Source organism: Panulirus ornatus, chromosome 9 (genome assembly GCF_036320965.1).
Source record: "Panulirus ornatus isolate Po-2019 chromosome 9, ASM3632096v1, whole genome shotgun sequence".
NCBI classification, from domain to species: domain Eukaryota; kingdom Metazoa; phylum Arthropoda; class Malacostraca; order Decapoda; family Palinuridae; genus Panulirus; species Panulirus ornatus.
The window spans coordinates 49459762-49472442 of record NC_092232.1 but is presented as its reverse complement, the minus strand read 5'-3'; the positions used below and the strand labels follow the sequence as shown (position 1 = coordinate 49472442).

General features: G+C 41.2%; 1 protein-coding gene across 2 annotated transcripts in view; it reads left to right on the top strand.

Moving 5' to 3' along the window:
• Tmep (Transmembrane endosomal protein) overlaps positions 1-12681 on the top strand; it is a 139397-nt gene that overhangs the window by 95814 nt on the left and 30902 nt on the right. Inside the window, exon 9 of one of the 2 annotated variants that reach the window (XM_071665169.1) lies at positions 4543-4812. The exons of the other annotated variant lie outside the window; for it this stretch is intronic. Coding sequence (XP_071521270.1) covers positions 4543-4812 — 270 coding nt within the window. The remainder of the gene's footprint in view (positions 1-4542; positions 4813-12681) is intronic. 2 annotated transcript variants of the gene reach the window in all.

Genomic DNA, 12681 nt, shown 5'->3' with positions numbered 1-12681 from the left:
AGACGCTTCACATGCCTTGATTCAATCCACTGACAGCACGTCAACCCCGGTATACCACATCGCTCCAATTCACTCTATTCCTTGCCCTCCTTTCACCCTCCTGCATGTTCAGGCCCCGATCACACAAAATCTTTTTCACTCCATCTTTCCACCTCCAATTTGGTCTCCCTCTTCTCCTCGTTCCCTCCACCTCCGACACATATATCCTCTTGGTCAATCTTTCCTCACTCATTCTCTCCATGTGCCCAAACCACTTCAAAACACCCTCTTCTGCTCTCTCAACCACGCTCTTTTTATTTCCACACATCTCTCTTACCCTTACGTTACTCACTCGATCAAACCACCTCACACCACACATTGTCCTCAAACATCTCATTTCCAGCACATCCATCCTCCTGCGCACAACTCTATCCATAGCCCACGCCTCGCAACCATACAACATTGTTGGAACCACTATTCCTTCAAACATACCCATTTTTGCTTTCCGAGATAATGTTCTCGACTTCCACACATTCTTCAAGGCCCCCAGAATTTTCGCCCCCTCCCCCACCCTATGATCCACTTCCGCTTCCATGGTTCCATCCGCTGCCAGATCCACTCCCAGATATCTAAAACACTTCACTTCCTCCAGTTTTTCTCCATTCAAACTCACCTCCCAATTGACTTGACCCTCAACCCTACTGTGCCTAATAACCTTGCTCTTATTCACATTTACTCTTAACTTTCTTCTTCCACACACATTACCAAACTCAGTCACCAGCTTCTGCAGTTTCTCACATGAATCAGCCGCCAGTGCTGTATCATCAGCGAACAACAACTGACTCACTTCCCAAGCTCTCTCATCCACAACAGACTTCATACTTAAACCTCTTTCCAAAACTCTTGCATTCACCTCCCTAACAACCCCATCCATAAACAAATTAAACAACCATGGAGACATCACACACCCCTGCCACAAACCTACATTCACTGAGAACCAATCACTTTCCTCTCTTCCTACACGTACACATGCCTTACATCCTCGATAAAAACTTTTCGCTGCTTCTAACAACTTGCCTCCCACACCATATATTCTTAAAACTTTCCACAGAGCTTCTCTATCAACTCTGTCATATGCCTTATCCAGATCCATAAATGCTACATACAAATCCATATGCTTTTCTAGGTATTTCTCACATACATTCTTCAAAGCAAACACCTGATCCACACATCCTCTACCACTTCTGAAACCACACTGCTCTTCCCCAATCTGATGCTCTGTACATGCCTTCACCCTCTCAATCAATACCCTCCCATGTAATTTACCAGGAATACTCAACAAACTTATACCTCTGTAATTTGAGCACTCACTCTTATCCCCTTTGCCTTTGTACAATGGCACTATGCACGCATTCCGCCAATCCTCAGGCACCTCACCATGAGTCATACATACATTAAATAACCTTACCAACCAGTCAACAATACAGTCACCCCCTTTTTTAATAAATTCCACTGCAATACCATACAAACCTGCTGCCTTGCCGGCTTTCATCTTCCGCAAAGCTTTCACTACCTCTTCTCTGTTTACCAAATCATTTTCCCTAACCCTCTCACTTTGCACACCACCTCGACCAAAACACCATATATCTGCCACTCTATCATCAAACACATTCAACAAACCTTCAAAATACTCACTCCATCTCCTTCTCACATCACCACTACTTGTTATCACCTCCCCATTTGCGCCCTTCACTGAAGTTCCCATTTGCTCCCTTGTCTTACGCACTTTATTTACCTCCTTCCAGAACATCTGAAGGGAGGTAAATGCAAGAGTTTTGGAAAGAGGGGCAAGTATGAAGTCTGTTGGGGATGAGAGAGCTTGGGAAGTGAGTCAGTTGTTGTTCGCTGATGATACAGCGCTGGTGGCTGATTCATGTGAGAAACTGCAGAAGCTGGTGACTGAGCTTGGTAAAGTGTGTGGAAGAAGAAAGTTAAGAGTAAATGTGAATAAGAGCAAGGTTATTAGGTACAGTAGGGTTGAGGGTCAAGTCAATTGGGAGGTGAGTTTGAATGGAGAAAAACTGGAGGAAGCGAAGTGTTTTAGATATCTGGGAGTGGATCAGGCAGCGGATGGAACCATGGAAGCGGAAGTGGATCATAGGGTGGGGGAGGGGGCGAAAATTCTGGGGGCCTTGAAGAATGTGTGGAAGTCGAGAACATTATCTCGGAAAGCAAAAACGGGTATGTTTGAAGGAATAGTGGTTCCAACAATGTTGTATGGTTGCGAGGCGTGGGCTATGGATAGAGTTGTGCACAGGAGGATGGATGTGCTGGAAATGAGATGTTTGAGGACAATGTGTGGTGTGAGGTGGTTTGATCGAGTGAGTAACGTAAGGGTAAGAGAGATGTGTGGAAATAAAAAGAGCGTGGTTGAGAGAGCAGAAGAGGGTGTTTTGAAGTGGTTTGGGCACATGGAGAGAATGAGTGAGGAAAGATTGACCAAGAGGATATATGTGTCAGAGGTGGAGGGAACGAGGAGAAGAGGGAGACCAAATTGGAGGTGGAAAGATGGAGTGAAAAAGATTTTGTGTGATCGGGGCCTGAACATGCAGGAGGGTGAAAGGAGGGCAAGGAATAGAGTGAATTGGAGCGATGTGGTATACCGGGCTTGACGTGCTGTCAGTGGATTGAATCAAGGCATGTGAAGCGTCTGGGGTAAACCATGGAAAGCTGTGTAGGTATGTATATTTGCGTGTGTGGACGTATGTATATACATGTGTATGGGGGGGGGTTGGGCCATTTCTTTCGTCTGTTTCCTTGCGCTACCTCGCAAACGCGGGAGACAGCGACAAAGTATAATAAAATAATATAATATATATATATACGTCCACACACGCAAATATACATATATATATAATATATATATAATATATATATATATATATATTTCATACATGTTCACCGTTTCCCGTGTTAGTGAGGTAGTGTTATGAACAGAGGACTGAGCCTAAGAGGTAATATTCTCACTTCTCTGTTCCTTCTTTTGGAAAATTAAAAATGGGAGGCGAGGATTTCCAGCCCCCTGCTCCCTCCCCTTTTAGTCGCCTTCTACAACGCTCAGGGAATATGTGGGAAGTATTCTTTCTCCCCTATCCCCAGGGATAATATGTATTAATTTATTTATTTATTATGCTTTGTCGCTGTCTCCCTTGTTAGTGAGGTAGTGCAAGGAAACAGACGAAAGAATGGCCCAACCCATCCACATACACATGTATATGCATACACATCCACACACACCACATATACATACCTATACATCACAACGTATACATATATATACACACACAGACATGTACATATGTACACATGAACATGATTCACACTGTCTGCCCTTATTCATATATATATATATATATATATATATATATATATATATATATATATATTTTTTTTTTTTTTTTCATACTATTCGCTATTTCCCGCGATAGCGAGGTAGCGTTAAGAACAGAGGACTGGGCCTTTGAGGGAATATCCTCACCTGGACCTCTCCTCTGTTCCTTCTTTTGGAAAAAAAAAAAACGAGAGGGGAGGATTTCCAGCCCCCCGCTCCCTTCCCTTTTAGTCGCCTTCTACGACACGCAGGGAATACGTGGGAAGTATTCTTTCTCCCCTATCCCCAGGGAATATATATATATATATATATATATATATATATATATATATATATATATATATATATATATATTTATTTATTTATTTATTTATTTATTTATTTGCTTTGTCGCTGTCTCCCGCGTTAGCGAGGTAGCGCAAAGAAACAGACGAAAGAATGGCCCAACCCACCCACATACACATGTATATACATACATGTCCGCACACGCAAATATATACATCTATACATCTCAACGTATACATATATATATACACACACAGACATATACGTATATACACATGTACATAATTCATACTGTGCCTTTATTTATTCCCATTGCCACCCCACCACACATGAAATAAAAAAACCCTCCCCCCTCATGTGTGCGAGGTAGCGCTAGGAAAAGACAACAAAGGCCACATTCGTTCACACTCAGTCTCTGGCTGTCATGTAATAATGCACCGAAACCACAGCTTAGTTTGGATCAGACTTTTAGCTACAAGCAATTTATCATCATGAAAGAAGAAGGCATATGCTTCTTGCTTTGAAAGTACAGTGTACATTGTCTCCTTATGCATTCCAGACCACTTGTCAAGGGAATTTGACAGCTAAGAGATTTATTCTTGTTTACAACTTTTAAGGTAGGTACTTGATAAGAAAAGCTTCCAGTTATAAGTGGGTTAATTTAATTCGATGAACCTCAGCAGGATGTCAGACAGCAAACCAAATTTTCTTCTCTGAAGTTTAGTTAAGTATGTTGGTAAAGTTTTAAGATTATTTTCTTTAAGTTATTCTTAGAGTTTTTTTTTTTTTACATGCATAGAGGCCTTTTCTTTACTTTTAAATGTATCTTTTTACTTTTATTTTGAAGTATGAAAATGAATAATGTTTGGAAAATGGAACCCCGTTAGGCGGAGGTGGCCGACCAACACAGGTACTCACGCAGAGCCATGACATGGAGGAGCTCCGACCAGATCTGTTGCCCGTGTCTTCCACCACTACCAACACTGCGACCTTTGACTCCAGCCCCTCCACTACTACCACCACTACCACTCCTAGTAATGGTAGTGTTGGTGGTGGAGGAGGAACAGTGGTAGCCTCAGGTCTCAGTGTCATCTCCACTGCAGTTCCTTCACAGCAGCCCCAGGAGCTTGTGAGACTTCCTCCACCACCCTCTAAAGGTGCCGTGCCCTTGGGGGTGACACTTGCACCATCACTTCACTGAGCGCTGCCTCGCCACTACTTCTCAGATACTTGTATATCTTAAGCTGAGGCTGTCAGCAGGAAGTTGTTTGAGCTTGAATTATGGTTTGGTTTAATTGTTAGAAATGACTGGAGAATAAGCCTTATACTGCTTAAAGTGAAAAAAAAAAAAAATCCCGAGCTACAGTAAACTTTTGATTACAGCACATTGGCACCAAGCTCAGTGTAAATTTTATGAATGACCAAAAGCCAAAGCCTGACATGATATTTGCTATGCTAGTTCTTTTTTTTTTTTTTTTTTTTACAATCTAATAAAGAATGAAGTAAAGTAAAAGAAAAGTTTTGTATACAGTACTTGTTCTGTAAATTCAAAGTAAAGTTAATAGTCTGTTAATGTTAGGTTCAGTATATTCATAGTCAGGAAATTGATTAGAGTTTAACACAAAATGTATTAAGGTTGGAGGAGTATCACGATGTTATTAATTCTTAGAAAATGTGAAGCCATGTTAATACCTGTGCAGGTGAAAGAATTTTCTCCCCTCCTCATTTTAAACCATCCCCATTGTTAAGCAACAAGCTTAGTGACAGCATTTTGAAGTGTTTATAGACAGTGCAAGCCTCTGTCTGTAGCGGTATGAGTGCTGATGTTGAAACTATCATCCTTGTAAAGTAAAATTCCATATGAGTTCTTGGTCAGTGGGATTATGGACATCAAAAGTTTACTGTATAATGATACTTATGCCTATTTTTAACAGACAGTAACTATGTTTTTGGTTATAGAATAGTAATTACACTATTGAATATTTATTATCTGTCCATAACTGATATATATATATGTATATATATATATATATATATATATATATATATATATATATATATATATATATGTTCATTTTTTATCTGAAAAAATTATTCTGTTCACTGCCCTGCTGACAGACCTCAAAAGAATTTAGCGTTATGAGTGAACATGCACTGGATACACATGAAAAATGTTCAGTTTTTATTTTGATGTACATGGTCCAAGAGGATGTTAGAAGGAGTGCTACAAAAGGTTTCCAAGCCACTGCATGTTCACTCCATTTCTTAATACTATGCTGGCTAGTAGGTTGCTTCACTATTTAGTTTTCATTCTTTATCTTCCTAGGGTCGTCTGGGTTTTGGAACTTTCTTTGTCATATCTTTTTCCTTTCATTTATCACTGACTTAAAGATATTGATTCATGTGTGAAGATGAAAATCTCATAACTTCAGATTGCTGGGGAAAAAATTCCCAATGTGTGATATATTTAGGTCAGTGGAATAATTAGTTATGCAGTGTAACATCATTGCAGTGATTCAATCTTTATCCTTCTGTTTTGTGGGTGTCTTGAGGCTTTCTTAATATTTTCTTGCATTTCTTTGATTAAAGTGATTCTTTCATCAACCAGAGTAACATTTTTTGCTCTTTAATATGGTGGGTGTTACATTTTTATGGAATAGTCTTTGCTTGTCTGTACGTAGCAGTTGCAATTTGTATAATTTTTATGATGTGCATATGTTAATACCTACTGTACATATTTTAAATGTACGTATTTACATATGATACTTGAAATGTTTGCAAAATGTCAGGAGAAAAAAAAATGCTCAGGAAGTATAAGAGAACCGACATCATACCTGTCTTTAAACCTTTGTTTATCAGATTCGTCTTTTGTCAGAATATATTTTTATCTAACCTGAGGGCGAATGTGACTTAAGTCCACAACAGAAGAAAAATTTTGGGTCCTTAGTGTCTTATTCATCAATTGAAACGTGTGCCATTTTCCCCTTTGGTGCTCTGTTAGCTGCCACCCTAACTTTGTAAACAACCCAGTTGCTCTGAGTGTGTGATGTTGCTAGATTGTCATAGCTGCATCTCCTTGCTGTATATCAACTGACTGTTATATATCTTTCTTATATCTCCCCAAATAGTGTGATCATTCCACGAAAGTGCACTCGGGAACTTATCCTGTTTCGTTTCCCTGTGGACAAATAGGAATATACTTCATATATATTTATTTTTTATATTTATTTTGCTTTGTCGCCGTCTCCCGCGTTAGCGAGGTAGCGCAAGGAAACAGACGAAAGAATGGCCCAACCCACCCACATACACATGTATATACGTACACGTCCACACATGCAAATATACATACCTATACATCTCAATATATACATATATATACACACTCAGACATATACATATATACACATGTACATAATTCATACAGTCTGCCTTTATTCATTCCCATTGCCACCTCGCCACACATGAAATAACAACCCCCTCCCCCCTCATGTGTGCGAGGTAGCGCTCGAAAAAGACAACAAAGGCCCCATCCATTCACACTCAGTCTCTAGCTGTTATGTAATAATGCACCGAAACCACAGCTCCATTTCCACATCCAGGCCCCACAGAACTTTCCATGGTTTACCTCAGACGCTTCACATGCCCTGATTCAACCCATTGACAGCACGTCAACCCCGATATACCACATCGTTCCAATTCACTCTATTCCTTGCACGCCCTTCACCCTCCTGCATGTTCAGGCCCTGATCACTCAAAATCTTTTTCACTCCATCTTTCCTCCTCCAGTTTGGTCTCCCACTTCTCCTCATTCCCTCCACCTCTGACACATATATCCTCCTTGTCAATCTTTCCTCCCTCATTCTCTCCATGTGACCAAACTATTTCAAAACACCCTCTTCTGCTCTCTCAACCACGCTCTTTTTATTTCCACACATCTCTCTTACCCTTACGTTACTTACTCGATCAAACCACCTCACACCACACATTGTCCTCAAACATCTCATTTCCAGCACATCCATCCTCCTGCGCACAACTCTATCCATAGTCCACGCCTCGCAACCATACAACATTGTTGGAACCACTATTCCTTAAAACATACCCATTTTTGCTTTCCGAGATAATGTTCTCGACTTCCACACATTCTTCAAGGCTCCCAGAATTTTCGCCCCCCTCCCCCACCCTATGATTTACTTCCGCTTCCATGGTTCCATCCGCTGCCAGATCCACTCCCAGATATCTAAAACACTTCACTTCCTCCAGTTTTTCTCCATTCAAACTCACCTCCCAATTGAATTGACCCTCAACCCTACTGTACCTAATAACCTTTCTCTTATTCACATTTACTCTTAACTTTCTTCTTTCACACACTTTACCAAACTCAGTCACCAGCTTCTGCAGTTTCTCACATGAATCAGCCACCAGCGCTGTATCATCAGCGAACAACAACTGACTCACTTCCCAAGCTCTCTCATCCCCAACAGACTTCATACTTGCCCCCCTTTCCAAAACTCTTGCATTCACCTCCCTAACAACCCCATCCGTAAACAAATTAAACAACCATGGAGACATCACACACCCCTGCCGCAAACCTACATTCACTGAGAACCAATCACTTTCCTCTCTTCCTACAAGTACACATGCCTTACATCCTCGATAAAAACTTTTCACTGCTTCTAACAACTTGCCTCCCACACCATATGTTCTTAATACCTTCCACAGAGCATCTCTATCAATTCTATCATATGCCTTCTCCAGATCCATAAATGCTACATACAAATCCATTTGCTTTTCTAAGTATTTCTCACATACATTCTTCAAAGCAAACACCTGATCCACACATCCTCTACCACTTCTGAAACCACACTGCTCTTCCCCAATCTGATGCTCTGTACATGCCTTCACTCTCTCAATCAATACCCTCCCATATAATTTGCCAGGAATACTCAACAAACTTATACCTCTGTAATTTGAGCACTCACTCTTATCCCCTTTGCCTTTGTACAATGGCACTATGCACGCATTCCGCCAATCCTCAGGCACCTCACCATGAGTCATACATACATTAAATAACCTTACCAACCAGTCAACAATACAGTCACCCCCTTTTTTAATAAATTCCACTGCAATACCATCCAAACCTGCTGCCTTGCCGGCTTTCATCTTCCGCAAAGCTTTTACTACCTCTTCTCTGTTTACCAAATCATTTTCCCTAACCCTCGCACTTTGCACACCACCTCGACCAAAACACCCTATATCTGCCACTCTATCATCAAACACATTCAACAAACCTTCAAAATACTCACTCCATCTCCTTCTCACATCACCACTACTTGTTATCACCTCCCCATTTGCGCCCTTTACTGAAGTTCCCATTTGCTCCCTTGTCTTACGCACTTTATTTACCTCCTTCCAGAACATCTTTTTATTCTCCCTAAAATTTAATGGTACTCTCTCACCCCAACTCTCATTTGCCCTTTTTTTCACCTCTTGCACCTTTCTCTTGACTTCCTGTCTCTTTCTTTTATACGTCTCCCACTCAATTTCATTTTTTCCCTGCAAAAATCGTCCAAATGCCACTCTCTTCTCTTTCACTAATACTCTTACTTATTCATCCCACCACTCAGTACCCTTTCTAATCAACCCACCTCCCACTCTTCTCATGCCACAAGCATCTTTTGCGCAATCCATCACTGATTCCCTAAATACATCCCATTCCTCCCCCACTCCCCTTACTTCCATTGTTCTCACCTTTTTCCATTCTGTACTCAGTCTCTCCTGGTACTTCCTCACACAAGTCTCCTTCCCAAGCTCACTTACTCTCACCACCCTCTTCACCCCAACATTCACTCTTCTTTTCTGAAAACCCATACAAATCTTCACCTTAGCCTCCACAAGATAATGATCAAACATCCCTCCAGTTGCACCTCTCAGCACATTAACATCCAAAAGTCTCTCTTTCGCGCGCCTGTCAATTAACACGTAATCCAATAACGCTCTCTGGCCATCTCTCCTACTTACATAAGTATACTTATGTATATCTCGCTTTTTAAACCAGGTATTCCCAATCATCAGTCCTTTTTCAGCACATAAATCTACAAGCTCTTCACCATTTCCATTTACAACACTGAACACCCCATGTATACCAATTATTCCCTCAACTGCCACATTACTCACCTTTGCATTCAAATCACCCAACACTATAACCCGGTCTCGTGCATCAAAACCACTAACACACTCATTCAGCTGCTCCCAAAACACTTGCCTCTCATGATCTTTCTTTTCATGCCCAGGTGCATATGCACCAATAATCACCCATCTCTCTCCATCAACTTTCAGTTTTACCCATATTAATCGAGAATTTACTTTCTTACATTCTATCACATACTTCCACAACTCCTGTTTCAGGAGTACTGCTACTCCTTCCCTTGCTCTTGTCCTCTCACTAACCCCTGACTTTACTCCCCAGACATTCCCAAACCACTCTTCCCCTTTACCCTTGAGCTTCATTTCACTCAGAGCCAAAACATCCAGGTTCCTTTCCTCAAACATACTACCTATCTCTCCTTTTTTCACATCTTGGTTACATCCACACACATTTAGGCACCCCAATCTGAGCCTTCGAGGAGGATGAGCACTCCCCGCGTGACTCCTTCTTCTGTTTCCCATTTTAGAAAGTTAAAAAAATACAAGGAGGGGAGGATTTCTGGCCCCCCGCTCCCGTCCCCTCTAGTCGCTTTCTACGACACGCGAGGAATGCGTGGGAAGTATTCTTTCACCCCTATCCCCAGGGATAATATACATATATATATACACATACACACACATACACACACACACGCACATACACACACACACGCACATACACACACACACACACACATACATACATATACATGTGAAAAATGTAAGAAACAATTTAGAAAACTGAAACTTCTAGCTTGAAATGAAATGAAAAAATGAATGTCACATAAATGTCACATATATATAAATATATATATATATATTATCCCTGGGGATAGGGGAAAAAGAATACTTCCCACATATTCCCTGCGTGTCGTAGAAGGCGACTTAAAGGGAAGGGAGCGGGGGGGGCTAGAAATCCTTCCCTCTCATTTTTTTTTTTTTAATTTTCCAAAAGAAGGAACAGAGAAGGGGGCCAGGTGAGGATATTCCCTCAAAGGCTCAGTCCTCTGTTCTTAACGCTACCTCGCTAATGCGGGAAATGGCGAATAGTATGAAATAAAAAAAAAATATGTATACGTTGAAATGTATAGGTATGTATATGTGCATGCATGGGCATTTATGTATATACATGTGTATGTGGTTCGGTTGGCCATTCTTTCATCTGCTTCCTTGCGCTACCTCGCTAATGATGGAGATGGCGACAAAGTATGATAAGTAAATGAAAGATAAATATATATTTATGCTAGCTCACCTACTTCCATGTCTGGTGCCACTCCACAGGAAACTGACAAAGAAATGCCATATGTGGTCACATCCATATTTGAGCTGTCATGTGTAATACACTGAAACCACTGTTCCCTATACACAGCCAGGCCCCATAGACCTTTCCATGGTTTACATATATATTTCCTTTTTTTTTTTAATATACTTAATCGCTGTTTCCCACCATTTCCCACATAAACGAGTTAGTGTGATGAACAAATGAATGAGCCTTAGAGGGAAAAATCCTCACTCTGCCCACTTCTCTGTCCCGTCTTTTGGAATGGTAAAGTGGAGGAGAGGATTTCCAGCCACGTGCTCCTACCCCTTTCAGTCACCTTCTGCAGCACACAGGGAATGTGTGGGAAGTATTCTTTCTCACTTCCTGAGAAATCCTCTCTTCTCATATTTCTGCTTAGAATCATTGCAAACTGTTCTTTGAAGGGCCAAACATACTTTCATAGAGAGAAAGTTTGCTGACTTGCCTTTTATCTATCTATCGCTATCTCAGATGCATGTTCCATTTAGAACTCCCTCAAAGGGGTGGCCATGGTAACAGAGTTCCCATAAGTAGAGAACTCCAGTGCTGCTTCTTAGCCTTTTGTGCCTTACCCTTCACAGGCCACTGGCAGAGGGCAAGTTTACACAGTGTTTGCAAAGGCTCCTACCCAGTGTTCCTAAAGACTACTGCTATCTAATGCTTCTACCTTCTACATGTACCTAATGTTTCTACCTAATGCTCCTGCCCAAATGTTCCTGCATACTACTTCCATCTACTGCTCCTACCATTTTGCCACAAGGCAGGGCTAGCGCATAGTGCTCATTGCAGGAAACTCTAGAGTTACAAAGAATGAGCTGCGTGAGTTAAGTTTTTTCAAGTGTTACATATGAAGAGGAGAGATTGTATGTTTGTGGACAGAATGCTAGTAGTCCACACATTAGTGAGGCAGAAAGAATAGACAGCTAATTGGGTCAGAAGAATGACAACCATTAAAGTGCTGGCTTGCTAAGCAAATGTCGCTAACCCTCCAGTACCCTGGCAGGTAGTACTGTTAATATAACTCATTGGTCATTGGTTGCCTTGCTTCTTTTACTGACATATCTTTTTGGTCCTCAACCAAAAGCATCTCCAACAATTCCCTAATATACTGCTCTTTTTGGTATCTTGTATTCTAACTCAGCTTGTAGTGATTAATATTCTAATCCTCCACCCTATTTCCTCCCTCTGAACCAATACCATCTATATTCTTCTTTTGCTGAGTTTTCCAGGTACTCTCCCAGATTCAGGTGGACAAGGCATTTAGCTTAGATGGCATACCTTCTCATATTCTAAGGGAGTATACCTCTGAGCTAGTGCCAGTTCTTGCTTGCCTTCTTCACCTCTGTCAAAAAACCCAGATTTTCCCCTCTGCTTGGAAGCATGGCTTGGTACAGCCCATCCCTAAGAAAGGATACTACTGTAACTACTCTAAATACTGCCCCATTGCTCTCTCTTCTGCAATCTCCAAGGTCTTAGAAGCTCCCCTAAATTCTCACTTTCTCAAACACTTGGAGTACCATATTCCTTCTTTCAAGTCACCAGT